Source organism: Rhea americana, unplaced genomic scaffold, assembly GCF_003343005.1.
Source record: "Rhea americana isolate MKP2758 unplaced genomic scaffold, rheAme1 scaffold_4, whole genome shotgun sequence".
NCBI classification, from domain to species: domain Eukaryota; kingdom Metazoa; phylum Chordata; class Aves; order Rheiformes; family Rheidae; genus Rhea; species Rhea americana.
Genome location: NW_028186534.1, coordinates 9,766,662 through 9,792,021, shown reverse-complemented (window position 1 = coordinate 9,792,021; position 25,360 = coordinate 9,766,662). Strand labels below are relative to the sequence as shown.

The 25,360-nt window shown below is 41.9% G+C and overlaps 1 protein-coding gene across 1 annotated transcript in view; it reads right to left on the bottom strand.

Annotated features, from left to right (window-relative positions):
• The window catches only part of PHACTR3 (phosphatase and actin regulator 3), a gene marked incomplete at its 5' end in the record, with an annotated part of 113,479 nt that overhangs the window by 19,371 nt on the left and 68,748 nt on the right, over positions 1-25,360 (bottom strand). The window contains 4 exons of the mRNA XM_085314267.1: positions 10,234-10,387; positions 17,412-17,659; positions 18,617-18,878; positions 22,769-22,972. Coding sequence (XP_085170393.1) covers positions 10,234-10,387; positions 17,412-17,659; positions 18,617-18,878; positions 22,769-22,972 — 868 coding nt within the window. The remainder of the gene's footprint in view (positions 1-10,233; positions 10,388-17,411; positions 17,660-18,616; positions 18,879-22,768; positions 22,973-25,360) is intronic.

The following is a 25,360-nucleotide window of genomic DNA, read 5'->3' as shown; positions in this document are numbered from 1 at the left end:
TGCAAGGCTGGACTGTGAGATCTTTGTGTCCGTGGAAAAGGTTTCAATTTTACCAAATCCCTGCCTCCTTACAGAGTAGCTTTCGGTCTGCTGAGTGACCCCCGGGACGTGGGGGAGCTGAGCGGAGCAGTGTAAGCTGGCAGTGACTCTTTATCAAAGCTAGGATCAGCCTTCTCTGGGTGCCAAAGATCTCCCATCACAGACTGCTTTTTCAGGCACTTCTAGCATGTTTTCTGTCCCGTGTCCGATGCTCTGGGAATCGGCAGGTAACRCTGCCTTTGAGCCCTGGGCTCTGTCACGTCGGAGGAGGTTTCCTGCACGTATTTGAGCAGCAAGAGAAATGAGTCTTTGCACATGTGAGGAAGGAGCGTGCGAGGCTCTGTCATGCACCCGCCACGCGCGAGCACCCTGGGGCAGAGYGAGGAGCAGGTCCCCCACCGCGCTGCAGGGCAGCTGCTGCTGGGAGGAGGGATYGGAGCTGCTCCTGCTTCCCTGGCTTCTGCTGCCTGAACCAGCCTGCGCAAAAGGGCTCCAAAGCAGGGAGGAGAGGAAAGACATGCCACAGTTGGCACCGTCCATTARGATGGATTAACTTGGTCCTGTGATGGCATATTTTGGAGAGGAGCAGCTTGCCTCTAGTCCCCTAGCAAGTCCTGCTAGCCCTGTGTTTGTACACTTGAGACTTGCATCTCCACACACCTATCACTCTTTCATTATCTTTTCCTGTACAAACAGGCTGCAAAAAGATTTAATGTTAACTGTACAGTGCCTATAAATACAACTTTCCTTCCACTATTACTAGTTGTTTGTTTAGCTTTTACTTGGGGAAGATTTTTGCTTTAATGGGTGCTAATTGGAAGTACTCTCACCGCTCCCTATAATTATTATAATAGTACATCTGCAGTGTGGCTTGTCCCTAATGTGGCTTTTGCAGACACTGTCTCACCCCACCCTTGTCTCTTTGCCTCACACTAGTCACTATGTGGAGGGAATGTCCCAAAATCTGGGCTCTGTATTTTTAATACTTGATTAGTTTTTCAAAATCATGTTAATTCATTCATAATTTAATTTTCTTAATGAATATGATCATTTCAAGTAAATGACAGTGGCTGCTTATCTGARAGCCATGCAGTCTTAATCTTTAGGGTTTTTTTCAACAGTGAGGCATTTAMATTTTTATTTTGGTGTTTCTATCTTGGCAGAGTAGTATTTTGTACAGTTTTATGAAAACAAAACTGTCATGTCTCTGTACAATGTTGGACTAAATAGACTGGAGGAACCTCCTCTGAATTTAATTTTACCAACATGCTGATTCTTCAAGCAGCTATAGTTCCCACTTGCCTCAATACAGTTTTCTGCGAAAGTTTATTTTCCACAGAATGAGAGAGAGAGCCTCAGATGGTGCTGGCTACTTGTCCATGCAGTTGGGACTCTATAATGATTTTCTTTAGACTAAGCCATTACAGAGCCCTCCTAATATGACATGGTTGATGGGAAAACACCAAAAGTTATTTGRCACAAGTGCTTTTCTATCAGTTTTCAACACATCTTAATTTCTCTGGATAAATAGTTGGCATGGATTGATAAACCCGGGAGTCCTTTTTGGTCTTTTGATGTGTAGCATGGGATAGCTAAAGAAAACCTAAGAGAGTGAAGATGCTTGCTAGGAAGGGGCATTCTCCTGAGCCTGAAGAGGTCAAGGGAAGAGTGCTAGCCACCTGGATGGTTTGCTCATCCTGAAAAACAGACACTGAAGTAAGTTTGCTGTGCTCTATGTTTGTAGCTCTAAGCAGCTTCTGAGCTACACATCAGGCAGGAACCCCCCACAAGAACTGATTTTATAGCTGCAGCTTGCCAGGTGGGCACAAGCAATGGTATCAAGGTAGAACTACTTTTAATAATTAATAGCTGTACAATATTTGTTAAGTAGTATCTCATTAAAAGCAAAGACCTTCTGTTCTGACCTGTTTTTACTCTTCAACCTGTTTTCTAAATACTTATTTTCTGCATTTTTCATCCTCTAGCTTTCTTCCCTGAGGTACTTTCATAAAGGTAGAAACTGTTCTGGACTAACACAGTTTTGCTATATGAAAAGCAGCAAACCCAAGCTWCTGATTCCTAGGAGGATTTAAGGCCTCATCTTTGAGTCTGAATGAGCCAGATTATAATAGAGTTGTGCTCTGTGCAGTGGGAGGAGGAAGGGGTAGGAAGTGTAACAATATTTGGACRATCAGCAACTGCTTTGTGTTAACTACAGTTTCCTTGGGTCACGTGCAGTCAACCATTGGGTTTGGCCAGTCTTTGCAAGAGTGTCCAAAACCATGCCGGAGTACTTCACGCAAAGGGGCAGATGACTCTCATCTGACAGTAATGACCAATAAATCTGTGGCAATACACTGCTGTGATATTAGCTGTATACCCTCCAGCTATGGTGTGTGCAGATGTGACTTGGCACAGTAAGCAAGCTTCATCTTCTGTTTCCTTCCGTTCACTAATCTAAAAGGCATATTAAAAATCTTGTGGAAGAAATGAATTCTTACTGCTTAGGTATTTTGTGATCAGTTCATAGCAACAGCTTTGATGAAATTCATTTACATCCAGTCTGCATATAAACTTGGTTAGTTTAAAAAATATATATATTTAAAGTGGTGAGTCTGAAATTAGGTACATTAAAACTGAAAAATATGCAGCCACCTCCCCTTCTGGCTCTGATCTTGCTTACAGCAGTCAGTAATCTAGCAGGCAGACTGTTTATCCCATATCTTGCCCCCATTTGAACTATATTAAAGTGTTTGGCATTAAGTACACAAAATGTTTTCCTGAAATTCATGAACAGTTTCTTAAAAAAAAAAAGAAAAAGAAAAGAAAAGAAAAAAAAGCCAAACCCTAAGTAATCTTAGCAACACAGTGACCATCCCCCTGGTTGTGAGGGTTACCACTGCGAAACTGCGAATGCCTGAATCCCCATTGGACCCTTGGGGTATCAGTAACTCACAGCTGCTCCAGCACCTTGTTCTGCTCGGAGATCTGTTTCATAAAACAGCACAAATAGCCATGATAACCAGAGCACCTTACTTTGGTCTCTATTAACCTCCACAAATTAAATTAAATCAATTTCTTTCTCTAATTACTTGTCCTGCAGACTCAGACTAGCTTGAGGACCTGAGTCATAATCCAGTGTAAAGTGAAGCATTACAGATTATTGGCTATCTGCACATTTACATTTTGTTTTATGATTGGTTTGTTTTAGGACTTTACAGGCCTGTAGCCCAGATCTTCAGGCAGAAGAATCTGAGCCTAAGCACATGGTGCTACTTGTAAGCAGATTGGCAGAGCAAAAGAAATGCACGTTTTCCTTCCCTAAAATGTTTTTCCTTATCTCACTACACTTGCTTTAGCAGCTTTTTGCAAGATTGTTTATATAATTAGGTTCTCATGATATATTACAGCTTTCTGAATTCTAATCTTTTATTTCTGGTTTCACATGTGCCCTTTATGCTGAAAGACCCATTTAAGGAATTGACTTTGTGTCCCAGAAAAGGACCTGGATATTCCTGTCTGTGTTTACACCTGCTGCTCTGCTCTTCCCTTCCCTGCTGTGCACTGACCTGCTGCCCTTGCCTTCACTGTGCCTTGGGAAACGCTTGACTGTGAATTCCCAGTCCTGGAGCCAGGGAAGTAGAGCAGAGCATTGCATTGAGCTTGCATCTTCCCCCAGGAATCTCTCCTTGCCCTTGCCGCTGTCAGGTGAAATTTTCTTGTCCCCCAGCAGAACTAACTACACTCTGCAATGACGCTTCACTGTGTTTGTACCAATTAAATACCCAGTGTTTTTAACAATAGTTGTTTTTAATAGTAATTGCATCCTTAAAGATGCAAACTCGCACTGAAGGCAGGCTTTAGTACTATGGCACAGTTAAACTATCACAGAGGACTACATTCTCACGGTTGCAACCCTTTACAAATAAATTGGTGTGTTCAAAAATGTTTGCCAAGCATCTTGTAGGCTGGTCTGAGACAGCAAATTTCTCTTGTGGTTCAGCTGCAGATTGTAGCTTTTGCCCAGAGGTGACAGGGTGCTTGGTGGTTAATCGTGTGGAAGTTGTGCCTTGTTATAGCTGCAAGGCAACCCCCTCTGGTTGGAGAGCCTCTAACAGGAGGTTCTCTTAGGGTGACACTCTGGCAGGGGCTTAGGTTTGCTGTTTGCTTACCAGGGATTTGCATTAATGAAGCTCATTTTATTTTTGCAAAAGTAGTAAATAAAAGGGAACAAGGCCTACCATTCTCCAGAGCTCTTCAGCCCTTAAGAAAAGGGGCAGCTTAGTCAGGGTTTGTCCTGTACACATGTACTTGAACCTCTTCTGATTTATTTAAGCTGGGCTGCAGCTCCCTTGCACCTGAAAAGCACTGTAAACAGGAGTCTAAACTGGCTTATTACTTGCAGAGCCATGAACAAAACTGAACCTTCTTCGTGATTTTTATCCTTGGAGACTGTCTCGGAGTAACTCAGCCAGCAGACACTGAAGTGCCACTTTCCTGACTGCAAGGCCAGTGCTATCTGTCACAGACTGGGTGTATAACGGGGTTTGCAGTGGTGTGTCACTACCCACCACCAAGGAATATTAACACCTGTGGGATTCAAGCATCTCAGTCCTGAGGGCAGCCCAGAGAATCCTGGCCATTGCTTGCGCTGCCTCCCTTCCTCCAGCCTTTCCCCATCCCTCCTACTCCTCCTCCCCCTTTCAGCTTGACAAGCTGAGCCTATAATGAAAGAAGGACAAAGCACAAAAAAACCCACAAAAAACAAACAAAAAACACTCAGACAGCAGCAGGTTTGAAAGCACTGGGGCGTTGTGCAAACCGTTAAGAAAACATAGCAGCCCCAGGGAATGGCCTGCGATATAGTAGTAGCATCACATGCAAATCTATAGCAGCAGCCCCTCAACCAGAGCCTGCTGCCAGGATCTCGTACCGGCGAGCGCAGACTGACAGGAGCAGGAGACTCCCTCGGCTTACGCCTACGCCTGCAGAATTAAATTGTAGCTCTATATATAGCTCCTGTCGTGTGCTAGCAGCTCAGGCTTTCAGAGACGCCCACGCTGTGTTCGCTGCTGTTATTTTTAGCAACAGTGACAAGGCTACCTGGATGATTCCTGGCAAATAAGAAGGATGTGCACTAAATTGCACACAGCTAATTAGTGGAGACAGTGGATCTTTCTTTTTTTGTGCCTGCTCCTACCTTTCTGTCTCTGGAATAAGGCTGTATCAGACAGACAATTCCCAGAGACTGAAATTATGATCTGAAATGAGGGCAGATCCTTGATTTCTAGTTCAGCTGCATGGAATGGGAGGTTGAGTATGGTCTAAGCTTCATCAAAAGGTCTCAATAATGTCCAGGTAAATTTAGACCAGCCTCTGAACTGGATCCTGTTCAATATCTACTTGATCTTTTCTGCATTAGGGTTTCTAGCAGTTTGGCCCTATTTTGATAAAACAAAATATTCCCGGAAGTCCTGTGAATTCAGCCCAGTTTCCTAGCGATTTTTCCCTATCTGAAAGCCAGTGCCTTTCCAGTCAGCAAAGCTGTACTGGGAACACGTTTGTGAGGAAGTCGCATGGGTCATGTGAGAAGCTTCTTGCATGGAGAAGCTTTTGTTTTGCTGATGGGTGTAAATTTTCTTTGCAATTCTTCAGCATCAAACAGTCATGCTTCACGCTTTTAGGCTGCAAATCTGCAGCTCTATTTGCTTGGCATTTCTTGGTGGGCTATGGCACTGCAAACTCCCCGCTCTGGTATGGGAGGCACAAACCAGGCTGTAGCCTGGGTGTGTGTTTAGCAACAGCTGCCGTTTCTGGGCAAGTTAACTCAGATGCCTTTCCAGGAACCCCAGGGCAGCACTATGACTGCACACTTCCAGATGTGGTAATGTAATGTATAAAGATATCTCTCTTCAGCTTACTCTGCCAAGAAGCACTGCCTCAGCATGACCCACTTGCCCATGCCAAGGTTTTCAGTATGGTAAAGCTCAGTTTTAGGTGTTTGAGTTTTCCTTCCTATGTCCACAGAACTCAGTTGCCTGTCTTGTCTGGCTCCTTTCATGCCCACTTCTCTGGATCTGAATTCCTGTCTCCACAATCTCTTGAGTGCTGCTTAATGCATCGTGTCTACTTATGCAAATATCCCAGGAGGCGAAACCAAACATGAAGTGAAAATTACAAGTATAATCTTTTTCCCAAGAATTCATGTTTGAGTTGAAATGTTAAGTAATAATGGAGTGTCTTTAACTGTGGTTAAACAAGACATGAGAAGTACCAGCCACCCAAGCAGTTCAAACATTAACTTTCTAAACAGTCAGGTATCTAAATCTAACTAAACAACCTTTTCCTGCGTCACTCTCAGGTCTAGCAGCTATTTTACTCCTCCAGGTTTCAGTTTAAATCCCTTCTAGAATAAAGTGAGTCTGTAAGGCAGAATGCAGTTATTGCAAATAATCATACTTGCAAATGTCCTTTCTGCCTCTTGACACAGAGCTCTCAATTCGCTGCATTCCATCGAGGGCTTATTATCGGCACTCCGCACACGCAATGATGGGGAACGAGACCTGCCAGCAGCCTTGAGGATCCAAATCTCAGTTGTCTAATGCACAGTGGAGTATTGCAAGTGCACACCACAGCCTGGGGCACTGGGGATGCAGAAATTAGCAAGCGAAAGCACCACTGGCAAAGGAAATCTGGGGAAACCGGAATACTGCCATCCTGGCTGGAGGAGGAGAAGGGAGAAGTGCATGTTTCCACGGCAACAAGTGGTAGGCTAATTTGGCTAGGAGCACAGAGACTGGGAAATACATTTTTCAAAAGCAGCAGTACAGTTACATGAACACTTAACTCTATACTCAAGCTGCTGTCAGTCATTAATAAATCTGACACCAGTGGACATATACTGCTGCAGAAGTAGAATCTGGCTAAGAGTATGTAGCACAACTCTTTGCTTCTCTTTTGGGAAGAACTGAGAAGGAAAGTGAAGACAAAGAAAGAGGGGTTTTAGCTTTGGTTTCACAACTGCTCATCAGCATGATAGCAGAGTTGGCTTTCTCACCAGATTCAAAACAACTATAAAATGTCTGACAGCCAGAACTATTAAAAAAAATACAGCAGTTTTGAAAAAATGTTGTTCTTTTGTTCCCTGTTTTTGTAAGTTATTAGACACTGTTATTCAGTGTCTTTTGCACATTATGTACGTCAGCACAGCTCTCCCTCCAGACTACAAGAGCTAGGCTATGTTAGCTGTGGGACTGAGGCGATTTGCTAGACAGCTGTAGACTTTCAAATCCCTACAAATACTCTGTAAAATATTGATCTTGAAAATAACTGCCTATTTACTTGCTATTTTTATACAGACAGCCAACAAATAACAACTCACTAATCTGCCTGTACACTTTTCCCTTGTTGTGTGAGGCGACAGGTCTATCATCTAATGGTACACGTAGGTTTGTAGTTGCGCAGGCAACTCTCATTGCTGCTTTCAAAGTGCAACAGTGCAACAGTAACAGCAACGTGCTCCGATATGCCCAGGTAGAAGCAAAATGAGCGAATAGGCTTTTCCACTGGATCCCAGTTTCCTTGCAGTCTTTCACAGCTGAACATTTACCAGTGAGTTGCTTTATAAACTTTGTTGTTTTTGCACCTACAGAGAGATTAAGCTGTACGAGTTTCAGGAAAATGAATGAATTTAAARACTTCAAGATCTTATCCAAGATTTTCACTGTTACTAGTCTGGTCGTATTTCCAGGCTGGGATTCTGGGGCAGTCTGGGTACTCGGGGGTGAGACCTAGTCAGTCCTAGTCACAAACTGGGGAGCTATGTGTAGGCTTTGACTCATTGGCCTTTACCAGTACCCATTTTTACTTTTTTTAACACATGCTTGCTTTTCATTGTGTAAATATTTTCCTGCATGCATCCGCCACCTGAGTTTGTTTGCATGGTCATGCTCTATTCTGGTGGATGAGTTAAGAGCTGAACTGAGCTCTGCCAATGCACATATGTGCTGGAAGTTGTGTGGGAGATAGCCTGGAATGGCAAAACAGATTGGAAGCTATTCCAGCAATCTCTGCACCGTCTGTTCCCCAAGATGCACTGAACCTGCTGCGTTCTGGGATGGAGAAGTTAAATGAAAGTGTGTCTTCCAGCACTTGCAACAAAGATGGCTTTTAGCCATTTTCTAGACACTACCAGTGAGACTAATAGCCAACATCACAGATTGTTCCGTAAGACCTTAACAGACAGTGTGAAGGTTACCCTCACTACATTGATCTATACACGGTATATATTTCCTAACATCTAATGATCGCTTCTTTTCTTCATCAGTAAAGCATTTTCCTTCTTGAGTCACTGTACTTGACTTTAGGCAGGCCTTCTTTAAAATCATTTTCTATGCCCATTATTATGCAAGTTAAATGGTAAACAAAGAGAAGGGGATAAACCTCTAATTACACTGCTTCAGGCTGCAATTCCATCAGACCTTTCAAACAAAGAAAAGTCAGACTGCACTGAAGTGAGATGTGGCCTCCCAGCTATTTCAGCAAAAAGAGGTGTGGCTGGGTAAGAGAGAATCTTCTCACTCAGTGAATGATCTGTGACCAGATCTTAAACCAACTTGGTTTAAGGATGCAACAGAGTGGAAACTATTTTTTGTGTTATTTTAGAACCATAAAATCAGGCTCCTAACTTATAAAGATAATGCAAAACTAATTGACTGGCCAGAATTAACAGAATCAAAGTGTAGCTTGAAATATTTCCCTGAAAATTAGTATATAAGGCTTGCAAAATCAAGATGATAAAGATCCTAAGTCCAGGTTCATGATATTTTCCGTCCAAAGATGATGAGTATTCATGTGGTACCTCTGTTATGACTTGCCCTCACTGTGACTCTTGAAACCTAACATCAACAATAATGTGGTATTTTCTGCCCATATGGGAGGTACATATTTTTTTTGTGATAGGGACTGTCATCAACTCTGTCTTGTGCAGTCGCTGGCTCAAAGGACCATTCTCCTGTGGGCATAAAGTTCTGCCATGCTACAAGGGATGAAGAACAGCAATCACTGAGACTGGAGGAAGGCGATTGCTCCATCTCCATCACCAGCATTGTAGAGGTGTCATGAAGTGTACCTGAAATCCTGTTGACTGTGTCCATTCGGCAGCTCATTTCTTAGCTGAGGGCAAGTGTGGTGATGGTGGTGGTGTTCTCTTCAGTAAACACTGGTCTTTTAGGATCTGTGCTCTGACCTGTATGTGTGCCTCTCATTCCCTGTTCCCTGAGGTAAATTTTAATCAAATGCACACRTGAATGAGCTAACCTAAATATCAATAAATGTTTCTTTCAGAAGAGGCTTGAGATACTAAATATCTCATATGTCTGGAAAATGAACTTCTGTTCTTGTTTCCCAATTCTGTTCACTGTCCCAGTGTGGGCAGGCACRGCACAGATTATTTAACAATCCACTTTGTCTCATCTAAAATATTCACGTTTGCAGATTATCCAAGCATAGCTCTTAAAGGAAACGCATCAAAAAAACAAACCATGCAGTCTGAGCCTCACAGTTACCTTAAATCTTTGCTTTAGGCTATACACCATGGTAATGCTATTTCTCACAGCTCTTCACTGTTGCCCTGGTTACTGATCAAAACCAGACCATCCCTGCCATCCCTGGAGCTGGGCTTATACCCAAGTGAGGGCAGTGCTGCTGCAGTTACTTCTTCCTTCAAATAGGAACACAGCCACCAGTGCATATAGCACCTTCCCTTGTTAAAGTAAGGCTACGCAGCTACAACAAGTGCCTCCATCCTCAAACTGAGCTAGTGCTGATAAGGTTGAAAAATCAGATTAATGAGTAAAAAAAAAAATTGTTGTTATTATTATTAAGTTAAGGCACTGGTCAGCTTAGAGGATCTCAGTCTTAATTACTTCAGTGGAGCTGTAGGTAATTTTGGCAGAATTTTATCTCCTCCTTTGATTTTTGTTTTGTTTTCCATTGAAATCAAGGGAATTCTGATTGAAGTAGTTGAGATTTTTTTCATGTGACAGATCGACAGCTGAAAATCCGATCTGTTAGGCTGTGTATGACTCCATGCAGGAAATGGGCTTGGGGGTGGGAAACTGTGTCTCATCTGACAGTACACAGAGGACACTTCATTGTGAAGGCAGGTTCCTACCTGCTCTTACAGAGACTTACTTTGAGAGTTTCATTTCAATTTGCTGCCGGATTTCCTGTCTTTCCTCATCTGTCCTCCTTGGGAAAATATTCCTGTCTTCCAGCTCCTGTTTGCTTGGTCTGTTTCGTAGTTTTACTGCCARCAGTTCTTTCTTGCATTTTCTTGGCAATGTACCTTGAAAAGAAAGATATTAGGAAAACAGCTTCTAGGTATGAAAAATGGAAATATGAGGAGTGGGAGAAAATACAGAATGACAGTGACCTGTACGACAGTATGCAATGAGCAGTTGTACACATCGCTGTAAGCAGCGCTACGGCTGCGTCTGTGAGCAGGGCTCGGGCACARAACTGCTTACCAAGGCAGAAGGATCGTATTCCTGTGTGATCTTTGTTACCTATTTTAAGCAAGCAGTGCTCTCAGGCAAAAGTTACTTGCAGCTGAGACATGGCTCATGTCACTAGTCTAGGAGTCAAAGTCTGTGCATCTTGCCTGAGTCCTCTGAGTGTCCCCATGTCCCCCAGCAGTCGCTGCTTCCTGAAGCGTTTAGTGATTTATCTGCAGAGGGACCAGACGACTCAGTGGCTGGAGTAGCTGGGATGTATGCACCTTCCTTCCTGGGTCACCAGACATAATCAGGAATAGATAATAGTAACAGAGGCAATCAAAGCGATTGCCTGGCATGYACATTTTTATATTAAAAAAAAAACATTCTGCTTTTCAGGCATTAAAAATTAGAAAATCAGAATTGTGAGCAGACACAGGCTATAACTCTAGCACCTGATGCGAGCCATTATGTGCAACTGCATCCTGTCCAGTGTAACAGGGTGACACAGGAGAATTTCATTTAGCAGTAAATACTCTATTCTYGATGACCGTAGTATTCAAGAATACTCTTCAAAAGCATTGCATTCTATACTTTTTCTCTGAAGAGAGCAGGGGGACCCTAGTCCAGGACCGAACGGGAAGGCCGGGTTTGCGGAGATGTCTAGGATGCTGGCGAGTTAATCTGGTGCTCTGGCGAGGAGACACAAGTACCTGCAGTAACTGCACGATCTCTTGTGTAAAACGTGCTGAGACAGGGTTTAAGTTAAACAAGGTAATTTAAAACATTGCCATTACAGAAGAGCCGTCCCTAGGAGGATATGCAGGGTATGTTTCGAGCCCACTGCTTTTTGGTGTGCTGGATGCTGCGTCCTTGAGGCTGTCCCTGCCCGTCACATCCTTTTGCTCTTACCGGAGGGGATTGTGTTCGAGCCTGAGTATTTCCATGCCTCATGTGGCTCTTTAGATCTCAGAAGGCTAAACAAGTAAAAATCGGGCCGTTGAGCTTGCACAACCATTTTACAGAGTGTTCAGAAAGGTACGCAATAAAATGGCCGTAAATGTAAACTGCTTGCAGAGTCAAAATTCATCTTTATGTTCAAAGCAATGAAATGTAAATTGAAAGACTGAAGTGAAGCCTTTATTTGCTGAGGGGYAGATTGCTTACGATGAGGGGGACAGGGAGTAAAGGAAAGTGCTGTTAAAATCAGTGCGCTTCTGAGTTATACATCTGTTATCTAGTACGACTGCACTCTTCCAGCAGTCGTGTCCCAGGTCCCGGCAAGCCTCTGCTGTGCTGTCCTCACCCCTTCTGATGTCCAGTTCAGGACTTCAAAGGAGTGTGAAAATTGTCATTGCAGAGTAGCACCAGTCAGATGAGATGTAAATTATTGTCAACATACGTAAGAACTACAGATAAATCTTTGTATCCACTTGATCTTGGGAACATGCTGTGTAACAGGAGTTTTTCTGTTTTGGTTCCTTTTTACCTTAAAACTTTTTTAATATAATGCTTCACCTTTTCTAGAAAAGGTCACCTCATTTTTAAAGAAAATGACATTTAATTGATATTTTTGTTTGACATTTGAGATAGGATTAAAGTCTGTTTTTTAAGGATGCTCTAGAGGTTAGCAAGATACAAAATCATAAATAGGATCTTATTCCCAAATATTGGGGTTTTATTTGCTAGGGACTTGCAGGCCTATATTGTTACTATTAGTATTGATCTCAAATTTCTTTATGCACARGCAAGGGATCTATACTACATCCTCACATATATGTTGAGAAGACTGGGGCAGAGAGAAGTTATGGTGTCCCCGCAGGAGCAGGGGCATGTCTGTTCATAGTTGCAGTGGCCTAAAATTAGAMTTTTTAGAAGCTGTAATCAACTCAAAACCCTGCTTAGAGTCTGAAAGTTCTGGCCTTGTTTAGCACCTTCCTCTTAAAGCTTTCAAAGTCTGTTGCAAACATTAAACTTCACAGCCCTCTATGTAATCAGTAGGTATAACCAATGATTAAAAGAAGTTAAATTATTTGGTTGATACCACACAGAGCCTTTTGCTCACTGAATGTATGACTCCATCAAAAAACATTTGGTCCACTAAGCCATGGGGATGTGGCTCTGTCAAGGTTTTTCAAGCCTTCACCCCACCAAGAGCGGGCACAGAGTGGGCGTTTGCAGTGCTCAAGCTATATAGCACATGAATKAACCGAATTCCTTCTGGAAGCCATCTGAAGCACACTCCTGGGTATCCCAAACATGTGCTCGTTTTCACATAGGAATTTTTCACAAGCAGTAAGAAGAGTTTGGTCATGTTGAGAGATTGCTGCAGAGAGACTGCACATGCACAACAAGCCCGACGTCTGCAAAATGTAATAATCTGACTGGCCATGTGCTTGCCAACTGCGTAAAGCATTTGTAGCCAGTTCAGGGCGTCTTGGTTGCATGGAAAGCAATACATGTGTACACTGTACAAAACATGCATGTGTTTCTGTCCAGAGTTCCTTAGAAGGAAACAAGGGAGCTCTACATGTGCACACATYGTGTTTTTTTGTTGTTGTTGTTGTTTTCTTTTTTTAATGAGAATGTGCCCTAAATGGTCATTCTCACATTCATCAGTAACAGCTAGAGTACAAGCATGCAGGTCTGTCCCTGCTTCCTTCAGGCTGTTCTAAAACTACCTGCCATGCTATACCAAACCCGTCCTTTGAATTTTGGGAGAGCAGCTAGGGTCACAGTGATTATTCGCTCAGATGAAGTCAGGCCTCAAGGCCAGCTGTCCTCAAAGGCAGCTGAAACTGGTGCTCTGCAGGTAAAAGACTGGACCTTTTCATAACAGGTCAGATTTTGAAGCTGATRTGGAAGTATTGGCTTAAACCAGCTTAACATCAGCCCTCAAGGCTTGTATTTCAAAATCAGGTGGAACAATGCAATACTTTGCTTAAAGCTAAAATGAAGCTACTCTTCAGGGCTCTGACTACCCCTCGTTTGCTCTGCTGTACACTTTGAAAGAGTCCAGCACTTTTTGAAACTGAAAACACAAATCATATCTGAAAAATCAGAACTTTAACCTAAATCATGCTGTGGTATTAAAGGAGCAGAGAGAGCACACAACCCACTCCGGATAAGCTGTACTTGCTTCATCCAGATGTCTGGATTTCTAAAAGGCTTATGCTATAGCCACTCCCGTGGTCCATATGCACTGTGCACTGATTAATCTTTAGGGTATTTCACCAAATAAAAATGCAAGAGATCTGGATTAAGCTGATCTGCTAGTCTAAGGAGCCATCCCCAGTGCCTGACCGATTGGGTTAATTCCTGAAAAATAATATCTGCCTGCCAAAGTGAACGGAGGGAAATGATGTTACTCCGTCMGGAAGAAATGTCACGAAACACTGTGTTACTGGTCCATTGTCATCTTGACTGGCCCAATGGTGGCCAATTCTGTTATCCCACCTCCTGCAAAAGTAAATACCTGATGCTTTAGAATAAAAATAAATAAACAAAAACAGAAATCTTGGGGAAAATAAAGACCCAAACTAGTTTTTATCAGGTCCTTTGTCAGCAGCTGGAAGCAAATTCGTTCCTGATCGCTAACTCAGTGGGATATACACCTGAAAATACCCTTATTTAAGTATTCTCTTCTTAAGAATTATTTTCCTGGTCAGTAATACAGTGCTTGTCTGCCCTGTGACCACGCTAGCTCAGGCAGGATCTTAGCTGTGGCCTGTTTCACAGTTTATGGCAATGCAGCTAGATCAAAAATAAGTCCTTYAAAAATCTTCACCATTCTCCTGTTTTGTCTGCAAGTTCTGACAAAAGTTCCTGTTTTAATTCAACTGGATCCTGACATTTAATCTCCTGCTTGTTTGCATTCTGTCTATCAAGCAGAAGACAAATCCTAATGTTACATGCTGATGGAAAGAACTAGCTCGCACTAATCATCAGTCCTGGACTACATTCCAGTTACACTGTTTCTTCCTTCTGTTTTGAGCAGTGTCAAATAATGGTGCTAATGTAGAATGCAGGACTTGGAAAGCCCAGGTGCAATTCTTGGCTTTCTCCTGAATTGCTGGTGACCTTTACCGAGTCGCATCATCTCCTGTACCACTGTGGCTAACAGCACGTAGCGGTGACGGCAAAGGCGGTGACGTGCTAAAGCAATGCGGTAATCGTGTAACAACTCTGGATGAATGCATGGGATTTTTTTCCTATCTGTTGTTGCAAAACAACCCAGTTTTTTAAACCAGGACAAAACTGGAGGTTTAGGGGGAATTGTTCTGGTGCTAGCTCTGTCACTTGGGCATCTCGCTTGCTCCCTTCCGAGAAGAGCGAGCGAATGCTGGCACAAGCAGTGCCACCCAGTGTCAAGGACAGCAACGCCTTTTTTTGCATCCCTCCTCACAGCAAGTGTTGAGTGTGGTATCTCCAGGGCTGCTGCCTCCTCCACGGTTGGTACACACATCCCATACTCGGACTTCCGTGGTTTAAGCCACTGTGTTTCCCAGCTTACCCTGTGCCCATCTGCAGCAGTCTCCTTAGACAGCAAAAGCTGAAACTGCATGGGCTGGATTTCTACTGTGCCCCTAAAATGGGCCTGGACTCGCAGCAAGCATTGGGCTTGTACAAGCAAGTTGGTCTTTTGTAAATGCATGTTCTGTAAGGACAAGGTTTAGGGAAGGAAAAAAAGRGAGGGGGAAAGGAATGTTATGGTGATCTTCAGACATTTTAAATAAAATGATTTTAGGTATAAGTTTGTCTTAGCCTAGCTTGGGGATAATCCTGCCTCTAAGTTTTAGAGGCATATGGAAATGTTTTTTTGGTGTAGAGTCTGCAGAGACTGAAGTTTAGRTGTGCAGAAAATTGAATGCCCGAGAGTGAGAGAAAATATTTAGGAGGAAGAAGGCTGTATGATAATGAACAAAAGAATGAGAGAAAATTCTTCCCCAAAATGATTTTTGTTGAAGTCAGGAAGTGTTTTGCAGGAAAAAGGAGGTTGTGGTYGTATCTGGGGCCTCTATCAAAAGATAAGCGATCTTTGGGTGCTCTCTTTCACAGAAAATACTAATCTGTATGTAATCACCATATTATTTCATTTCATAAAAAAAACTTCGGGGTTTTTCAGCCTTTCAAATCAAGCAAATAATTGGCTCTCTACATATTTACATGTACCTGTCTCCTGTTAGCATGCTGTCATGAGAACTGGAGAAGCGAGTCTGCAGGAGCTTCCAGGCCCCTGAGATTTTAAATTCGAATTCTTAACCATATTCAAGAAAACATTCAAAAATGTATCAGCTCCACCTCATTATATTCCCCAATCAGTYCTACAAGGTTTTCTATCCAGCTTCTTTACTTTGGAATACTCATATGTCACTCAAAAATGTATTTACTCAATTTTCTACTACCAAAAGATTATTCTTCTAAACTTCTAGCAAGCATGCCCTACCCAGTTATAGTACATGACCAGTTATGCCGAATACATAAGCTATGTGAGTGTGATTTATAGTAAAATATAATATTTTCTTAGACTAAGTGTTACAGGGGAAAAAAAATTCTAGTTAGTCTGACTTCTTTTTACTTCGTGCTTTAGCCAATATTTCAAATGGCAGATTTCAATATCTTCTATGCTGAGTAGTAGTACTATTGTAGCTGTGATGAAGTTAATTTTTTTTTTTTTTTTGAAAGAGGTCTGTTTTCCCTACTATATCTGTTGGTCTAACATTGCTCATGAATGCATCCAAGCTATTGCTGTCTTTTATTCGCAGACTATAAATAGTTATTTTCTCAAATGAGTATAGCACATTAATCTTCACCAGTAAAATAATCAGTTTGATTTTTATTAGCAGAGGATATCATAGTTCTTGTCTGACTAATTATTCTACTTATTGGAATTTATACCAAAGTAGACTGCTTTCATGATCAGGAGCAACAGGTAGTCCAAAAGAACCTGATAGAACTTAAAAGATGATTWTTATTTTTTAAATTATCCTTTTATGTACAGAAATTATTCAAGTGATTCTCTTTTGTTCTGCTTTATCTCGGTGGTCAGTTCTGTTACTAGGTATCTTAAGACACAGGAGAAGTCACGAATCCTGCCTGCCAGCTCATATTTCTCATTAGGCATCTTTTAAAATTCATCCTCAATCTGTTATACCAATTATTTTTTGATAGATTTTTCTCTGGCTGCCTTCTTTTAACATATTGATGAAGAGACTGAAGGGTTCRTTTAAGACTGACTTTTTGTCCTGCTGACATGGAAAACATTTAAAGCTTGRAAGAAAAATAAATTTTCTAATGAGAGATGATTCCTGTGTCTGAGCCAGCTTAAACAATTGGTCATAAAATGCATTCCCCATCCATTTCATCCAAAAGGAGAAGACAGTTTCTTCTTTCAAATGCTTCYTTTGGATGATTGTCCTTCCTAGCCTCATCAATCTCTCCCATTTACCTCCTTCTAATGTATAATCACTGCAGTGGAATACTAGTCCTGGAATGGGATGCTTCCAAAACAGCCACAGATCATCAGATATACAGCAAGCTTTGTCTGCTGGCCGTGGGATGTTGATTCTGCAAGYGTTACCATTCAGATGTGGTGGTGCAAAGAGTACATAAGTAACTGAAAGGATAATGAATGTTGACTTATCACCATATCTCTAAACGCCCTCTTAGTGTGCAGGACCTACCAAGACAGACATGATCACTATGACTCAAACGTAACCATAGCTTTTCACCAAGATTCCTTGCAAAAGGTGATAGAGGAACAACAACAGAGGAATTTATATTGCTGAATATCTTCTGTTGCATGTTGCCATGTTTAGAGCTGTTCTTTAGGCTACAATAGTATATCATTGTAAGATAAAAAGTGACTTTCCTTACCAGAAATAATGGAGTCATTCAAAACTTCCTCATCCTGATAAAAAACAGAGTCTTCCTTGAGCTCTGAGTTCATGATCATGTTTTCTTTGTTCTCGTCTGACTCTTTAACTGAGTTCCGCTTATTTTCCGAATCACTGCTATAACTCAGTGAGTTCTCCTTTTCTTTGTTGCGCTCAATGCTAGATGTTCTGGCTGGACGGACGTCCACTCTCTTTTTTGGGGAGCCTTTGCTTTCTCTTCCATGGAAGCTGTGGGTGGAAGGTACACATCCCATTATTTAGAAAAGACATTTTATTGCCRCAGTAGGGACTTATCATCATATAAGAATGAGCAGAATGCCCTCATAAAGACCAGAGCAGAGAGTTCAGTAGGGGATGGTGCAAGATGGCATTGTCAAGACTGTGTTGAGAATGGCTAATGAGGCTCTACTTTTCAATCTTTGTCGTAAAGATAAGGTTCAGGCAGGTAGTGAGTAATTTATTTCTTTGATATATAACCACGTGCTATACTGTATTGATTAAAAAACCCACACAGCACATCCTCCTAATGTAAAGCATGTGGCATGAAATATTACCATGCTGATAGTTTTTGATCATGACAAAGATTTAACAGAAACCTGTTAAGTAATATGGTATGAATCCGTTCCCCATGACAATAACTGTTACAGAACTGAGAAACGTTTACAACCTAACTCCAAAGCTCTATGAAGAAAAAAGTTATCTCTGTCCTACTCTAATATAGAGGAGAGTTTATAATGAAAACAATACAAGGTACCCAACATACTCCCACACAACCTATTGCATTAAAAAAATGTATACCATATATGCTCATATATAAGCCAAGAGGCATATAGTGAAACAACAGCACTTCACACATAAGAAGTATTTTTAGCAGGCTTTACCTGAGTACACTAACTTGGTAGGATAAAATCAAATCAAGGATTATCAAATGATTCTACCTATTTGAAAACCTATTTCCATATAACAGTAGCCTTCCTATAATGGAAGAACATGCTTTGATGCAACTGCCAAATGAAGCTCTTTAACTAGGAATGCATGTTCAAAGTAGTGACATCAAGAAGAAGACAAATCTAAGCTGCAGGAGTGGATAAAATGTTAATAACAAGGTAGAAATGTTTACCAAGAAAAATGACGTAATGGAATGACTCTCCTCACACACACGCATAGCCAAGGGGCCTTAGGTACCTGTCCTGCCGGTGTTTGGTGGCCAGAGCCCGGTGCAGTTCTTCAATGACTCTGCTGGGAGGTAAAGGCAGGTGCACAGCAGCCAGGTGAGGGGAACCAGTTGGTGTCGTTACCTGTCCTCTGACATGGGAATCGGAGCTTTTCTGGCCAGAGGCATGGAAGAGGGCAGCTTGTCCTGAGATTTGGGAGGAACCAATGACATAATTCTTCAGGATAGTGGAAGGAGGAGATTTCATGGCTGGATCATCTGTTTCGCTTCCTGCTGTCAAAAGACAAAAGGAACAAAAGGAGGTCATGCGATGCTGCTTATTTTTTTGTGCACAAAGCATGCCCTGAACTTAACTTGTTTGGTTGAATAGAGGAAAACGGTGATGTTCTATTTTTGCTTGAGGGGACCTGCTTATGCTGAGTAACTGTCTGAATTTGAAAGGCTTATACTACACAGGTTTGATCTAGAAAAAGAGTTGTTTCCTCATTTCCTCTTTCCCACRCTATCAGATGCTCCTTTTTCCAAGTCCTTCAATGTATTCTTGATTGCCAGTGCTATTCCTCCTAACCACTGATGGCATGTACTGCAGTGACTTTCCARTCTAGCACTTTCTCTGCTGAACTCTGACAGACTGTATTAAAATTTATGCACTGTGGTTCTCAGTCAGGACAAAATGTACCAGTGTCTATTATCTGTTCCTCTGTGATTGCTGTACAGCTTAGACCTCTGTCTTTCATATGCCAGTTGAGGGAATGCCAAAATCATTATGAGGATAACATTCACTTAACAAAACTTGCCTTCCAAATGAAGTCCAAATGAAAGATGTTGTATTGTGCACTAAGAAGAGAAAAGAAGGGTGGGGCAATGTTTTACAAACCTTTTTTACCCTCAGATTCAGCCATTTTTTGGTACCGTTTAAGCATTTTATTGGAAGCTAGACTTCKATCTATACATTTCTCTAGCACCTCAGTCCACAACACACTAGGCAGTTGCCTGGTTTTAACTATGGTAGTTTCAGACTCTAAGATACCGGAACTTCTGGCTTGAAAAAGATGCTCATTAGTTTTTCTATTCTGCAGTTCTCTTCTCCTTTCCCTTTTCCTTATATTTTTATCCCAAGCTTCCAGCATATGGCATACGGCAACAGTTCAGTCTGAGTGTAGATAGGCAGTGAGCTTTTTTCATATAAAAGGATGTTTCTTTTCTCTTGTTGCCCCCTAGTGTTGTAAAAATGAATTTAAACTGACACAGCTTGAACAGCTTTTATACAAACTTATTTTCACAGGCCCTTCATACTATTTTCACTTACTTTGGGATAAATYCTTCAGTTCATAGGGGAAAAACTTCTGTTTTTGCCAAGAGTATCMTAACATTCCCTTGTAAAAAGGATATGCTTCCTTAGGAGAGTGGTAACTTACCAGAAAACTGGGGAGGACAAAAGCAGGTTTGACTATGAACCTCAGTTATTACATATTTCCTRTCAGAAAATGATGCATCCTGCATCATGCTCTTCACTCAACTGCAGTGGTAGCTGCATTTTTTGCAGATACTCTGCTACAGATCTGATACAGCATCACCATGGTAGCCGTGGGTACAGAGCTGGGCGTCTGGAGCTTGGGGAGCAGAGTCACTGAAGGCAAAAGCAGCAGTGGGAAAGAGAGCTCCTGCAGCTGTAACCAAAATCAACCTCGTAGGTTTAAGACAGTGGCAACACTAAGCCTAGTCTCTTTTTTTCACGTGTGTGGGGTGGGGAGGAGAACATTCTTCAACTAGGAGACTTATATTCACTTATCTCCCCCCCCCTTTTTTTAAAGAAAAGCCTGATTTTCTAATTTTTGGAAGGCATATTTGCACATTTCCTTCCTTCCACCCTGGAACTCTAACCAACAGCGAGAGCTTCATCCATCTCTCTGCATCCAAGCAAGAGGGATGAAGTCAGTCCAGAAGTGACCCTATTTGAAATCTAATAATGTCTGAAAGCAGAGGAGCATCTAAGGTGCCCAGTGAACAGTGCCCTGGAGGTGAGACACCTTCCCACCCCACAGCTTCTCCTGCACTGATCAGGATGGTCCCTGCAGCCAGGAGACAGCCAACCTCTGCTAAACATTTCTTCTGCTCTTAAGGGGGTTTTATGTGGTACAGAGCAAATGCATAGAAGACATTTATGATCAGTCATTGTCCACTGAATCATAGCCTGAAAGGGTGAAAAAGCACTTCCAAAGTCATACTCTGCCTCTACACCATGGGAGAAGGTTGCCATGATCTCTCAGAGCAAGAACCCTGGGTTCAGCTCAGCTGMAGAGCAGGAAGGGAGGACACTTGGTGTTATCTTTATACTTGCTTGTTCCTAGAACAGGCCAAGGGCCAATTCTGTCCTCATTGCAGCTCAGGCCAATATTGAGAGTTTTCTTAAATCACACCTTATTCGTCCTAATAACAGCTGTTCAGTGAATAATCTTGCAAAGTGATGTCTTGGCACATTGCCCTGTTCCCCCTCTGCCTGTGATTAATTGATGCCTGGCTTATTCATCGCTTCTCTGCTAACAGCATCTCAAGCATTGTTAAGGGGAAAAAAAAATCCAAACACAAAAGAGCTTTTCAACCTCTTTGTCTTCCTTTCCTTTTATAATCGGTCTTCATTTCTCTCTCCCCATATGTTCTGATGCCCTTTCACTAGCTGACAGTATTTGTTTAGTCTTAACTTACCACTGCCTCCACATCCATGAAAAAAATGCATAATCGCTGTTGAAAAAAAGGTCTATAGTTATTGGACTCATTCAGAAAAGCTGTTCTTTGTGGAAAATTTAGATGAGAATGAAATACCAAAACTCAGAGCATCTTGGATACTGAAATACTTTAGTTAAGCAGCAAAATATGTAGACTCAGAATGCTGTAAGGTGCCTGGTGGAACTGTCATCTCATTACCCTCTACAGGTCCGATTTTCTGCATGGCCTACATCTCACACGGTGCATGGCCCTTCCATCAGTCAAGCAAAGGCAAAGAGGTGCCCTAGCAGAGCCTCTTCGTGCTGCAAGATGGAAGATGCTTCTAGAGCCTGACCTGTAGCCGAGAACGGCAACRTGAGCAACAGCTCCCAAGGAGCAATATGATACCATTTTGAATCAAAGTCCCATTTAAACTCTTAGRGGTTCTAAGCTTGGACAAAACACAGAAACAAACTCTTGTAATTTTCCTCAAAAAGAGTRAAAACCCCAGTGTTTTCCATCAGCTCTAGCAGTCAGATCACAGTGTCTGTCTGAGCTTTTGTTTCCTGGCGACTTCAATAACCCTTTTTTTGGTGCCAGAGGATGAGTATGGATGCAAATCAGGGCCGAGAGAATGGCTATCATTTAAAAGTCTAAATACCCGACAGATCTGGCATTTAGACATCAGGACTTGATTCTAATTTGCAGTAAGGCCATTTTAACTGCTTTTACCATGCATAGAGGCCCTATAATTGGAACAAACTAAAATCATATTCATTTTAACACCCTTTCTGTACTGCCAGAATGTTAGAAAATGTAACAGCATTGGCAGTAGGTTAGAAAATCAGGCCCAGAACATTTGCTGTTGAAACTTTCAATGAAATCTGGCATGGAGGATTGCTTTGTGGAAGCCAGGTGTATCACTTATGTGCTGCTCTGTGTAATTAGACCAGATTTCATAGCTCTAATTTAGACATACCCTGGAGAGCAAACCATTCATACAGAAACCTCCACAGAACCTACTGACTTGAACTTGCTTTTGGCTATTGTACTGTTACCCAGCCGGGATTCTAGGTAATGAAAACATTTAAATCTTCCTTGTGTTTTATGGTATATCAGTTCGACCATCTGATTCAGCAGATGTTTGCAGTTGACTTGATTTGTTTTACATGTGGTTAGTGCAATAGATTTGCAACAAATAATCCCTTGAGAGATTTATATATATATATATATATTTGTAAAGTACAAACATCAGTGCTTTGTTATCAGGCAGCCAGACCACTCAGTTCCTGGAAATCATTAACATGCTGTTCATTCAGTATGTCTAGCCTGATTCTTAGTAGCTTGTGGCAAAAGGTTTAAAAAAGGATATAAGGAAAAAAGCAGATATATTGTTCACCCTTCGATGAACAATTCACAAAGGATGGGGGAGCCTTTGCTGACCAGCGGTGACTGACCTGTTACGCTCTTTGTGATTTTGGAGATTGCCTTAGATGGTGGAGCTGGGAGCAATGGAGGGCTGGGAAGCTGTGCTGRGTTTCTTTCTGTCTCTTTCTGGGGAGAATCTGTGGATTCAGAAACAAGTAAGGCTTGTGGACTGTCTTCAGTTCCTGGTAGGCTGGCATCTTCTAATTCTTCCGTGGGTGCTGAAGGTTTCTTGGCTAGTAGAAGGATGAGTAAAATTAGTGGAAYATGAAGTTAATAATACTGATAGGCTGGGGGACAATGCCAGGAACATTCAGAAAAGCAGAACACATGGCACACAGCTAGAAGCACTTCTTTTCCATAGTGAAAATAATTAATGTGTGAAATAGCCTACCAGCCAAGGCAGGTAAAGAATAAAATGTATAAAGATATTGAAGAAATGTTAGTTTTGATGTTCCTGAGAAAAGTGCTGAGCCTCATTTACTTCCCATTTCCCCCTAAAACCCTTTTTCCTCTTTCTTTCTCTTCCTCTCCCTTTTTTTTTTTTCCCAGTGGTAAAAACAGTGAGGTAAAACAGCTTTTGAAAATTGCAATATATTTTCTTAGAGTCCAGCTGCAATGACACAGAGTTACTGAATGAGTATTCCCTGTGCTAGCAACAGACAAGCAAAAGGCAAAGAGTATCTTATTTGCAGTATTACCTGAAAGTTCATTTTACAATTGTTTGTTGCACATGTTTAGTTGGACATTTTAACTTTTTTTTTAATATATGACTTCAACTTGCATCCCAAGCCTCTGTTATTGCATCCGATTCCAGAGCTGCATCTCTCCTGAGGTTGAAGTTGTTAACCAAGAGCAGCCTTTCATGCAAAGATTTGCCCCTGGATCTCAGCAATCATTGTGGAACAAAGAACAGAGTTTGAGGCRAAATGCCTAAGAAAAAATTCAATCACCAAAGCCTCTATGTGAGGTGGTAAAGCAGCGCTCATTTCAGGACAGTCTCCTGAAAGATGGCAGAAGTGTTCAGCCTTGAAAGAAGTCAGGACAGGCTGAATCACTGAGCCGCTTGTCAGACTGGCCTGGCTGTGATGGGGGCACAGGGGGAGTRAGGCTAAACCAGGACGTAGGTGGAATTTTGGCGATTAAGTCCAAAATGAATATCCTTGAATCCTATTCAGGTTCCCACTGACTCTAGAGGTGCTTAAACTCACACAGGGCCTCACTCTTTGACTTGTACACACTGTAAATGTCCAGATCTCCAGATCACTGCCTTGGGAGATCTGTGTTTGAACCTCCCTTCACCACAAGAGACATCCAAACCAGAGCTTGCGCAAGGAGTACCTTGTCCCTATGTCTCCCCTTTCCTTCTGCTTCTGGGCAGCYAAGACTCCGTGAAATGCTAGCAAACAGGAAGCAAGAAGGAATATTTCCCTGAGGCTTAATAATTGACTGGTCTGGCGAGGGGGAAGTTCTGGKTTTAAAAACCTCACCGCAGCACTGTTTCATTTGTTTGTTTTTACATGTAATGAATATGTAATAGTCAGGACAGCAGAGAAAGTGATTATCTGTGAAAGCTCAGAGGAAGAGTTTCTCCTCCTAGGTCTGGAAATAGATGGCTCAGTGACAGGTGACGTTTCAGAGGTGTCCATTTAGGATGGATAAATGCCAAGTCTCACAACTTCTAGCAGTCTGGATTGTGTAAACAAAGTGCCACTTCCTCCATACCACCTCAAAGCATCTCCTAAACACTCACAACAGTGGCCTTCCGTGGCTACCACATCACAAACCTTTTCTTGGCTCAGTTTTATGTCTTGTTTGGAATACAAACTCTTTGTGTTAATGAACAAATAGCATCTTCGCATTCAGAGTGCAGAGGGGGGCACCAGAGCACTGAGGCGGTTGGAAACAGTAGCATTGGCAAGATAATAGCATTTAATTTGTTGACAAACAGATTAATGAGTATGCCTAGAAGAGTAAGAGTGAGCATTTAGCATTCAGGAAAGACAAGGAAGTACAATAAATATGCATTGTTAGAGGATTYTGTGTAAAAATTGCTTAGTAGAAAAGCTGCCTTATGTGATTGTTGTGTCAATTATATATTAAAAAAAAAGTTTTMTTTTAAATAGGGGAAATAGGAAAATGCTTTGTTTTAGGCTAGCATCACTATGYATTGTTCTGGGCTAGAATCACTATGTATTTTTGTGCCTACTTCATAGAAGAGAAATTTCAGAATTGAAGTAGAGGAAAATCAAGTCGCTAATGAGTTACATTACAAAAAGATCAAGAGCTCCAGTAGATATTAGTAACTTAATAAGAAAATCAGTCTGATTCTTTGAGCAATACTTTCTTTTGCCAGTAACTTCACTGAGGTCRGTAGGCCTCCCTGTGACTCGAGGTGCCGTTCAGCACAAATGAGAGTGAGCAGCCCCCGTGGRGCCTTGCCTGCAGAGAACGCTGATCCGAAACACACTGGGCTGCAGATAAACAGATCTTCTGGTTTCTGAACTCCATCCTGTTCAGAGATTGCTACCACAAAACCAAACTGTTCTGTGCTGTTGTCTGATAATGTCCATTTACATTCCCTGCAAAGAACGGTTTGCTTATTTTTTTATGTGGTTTGTTTG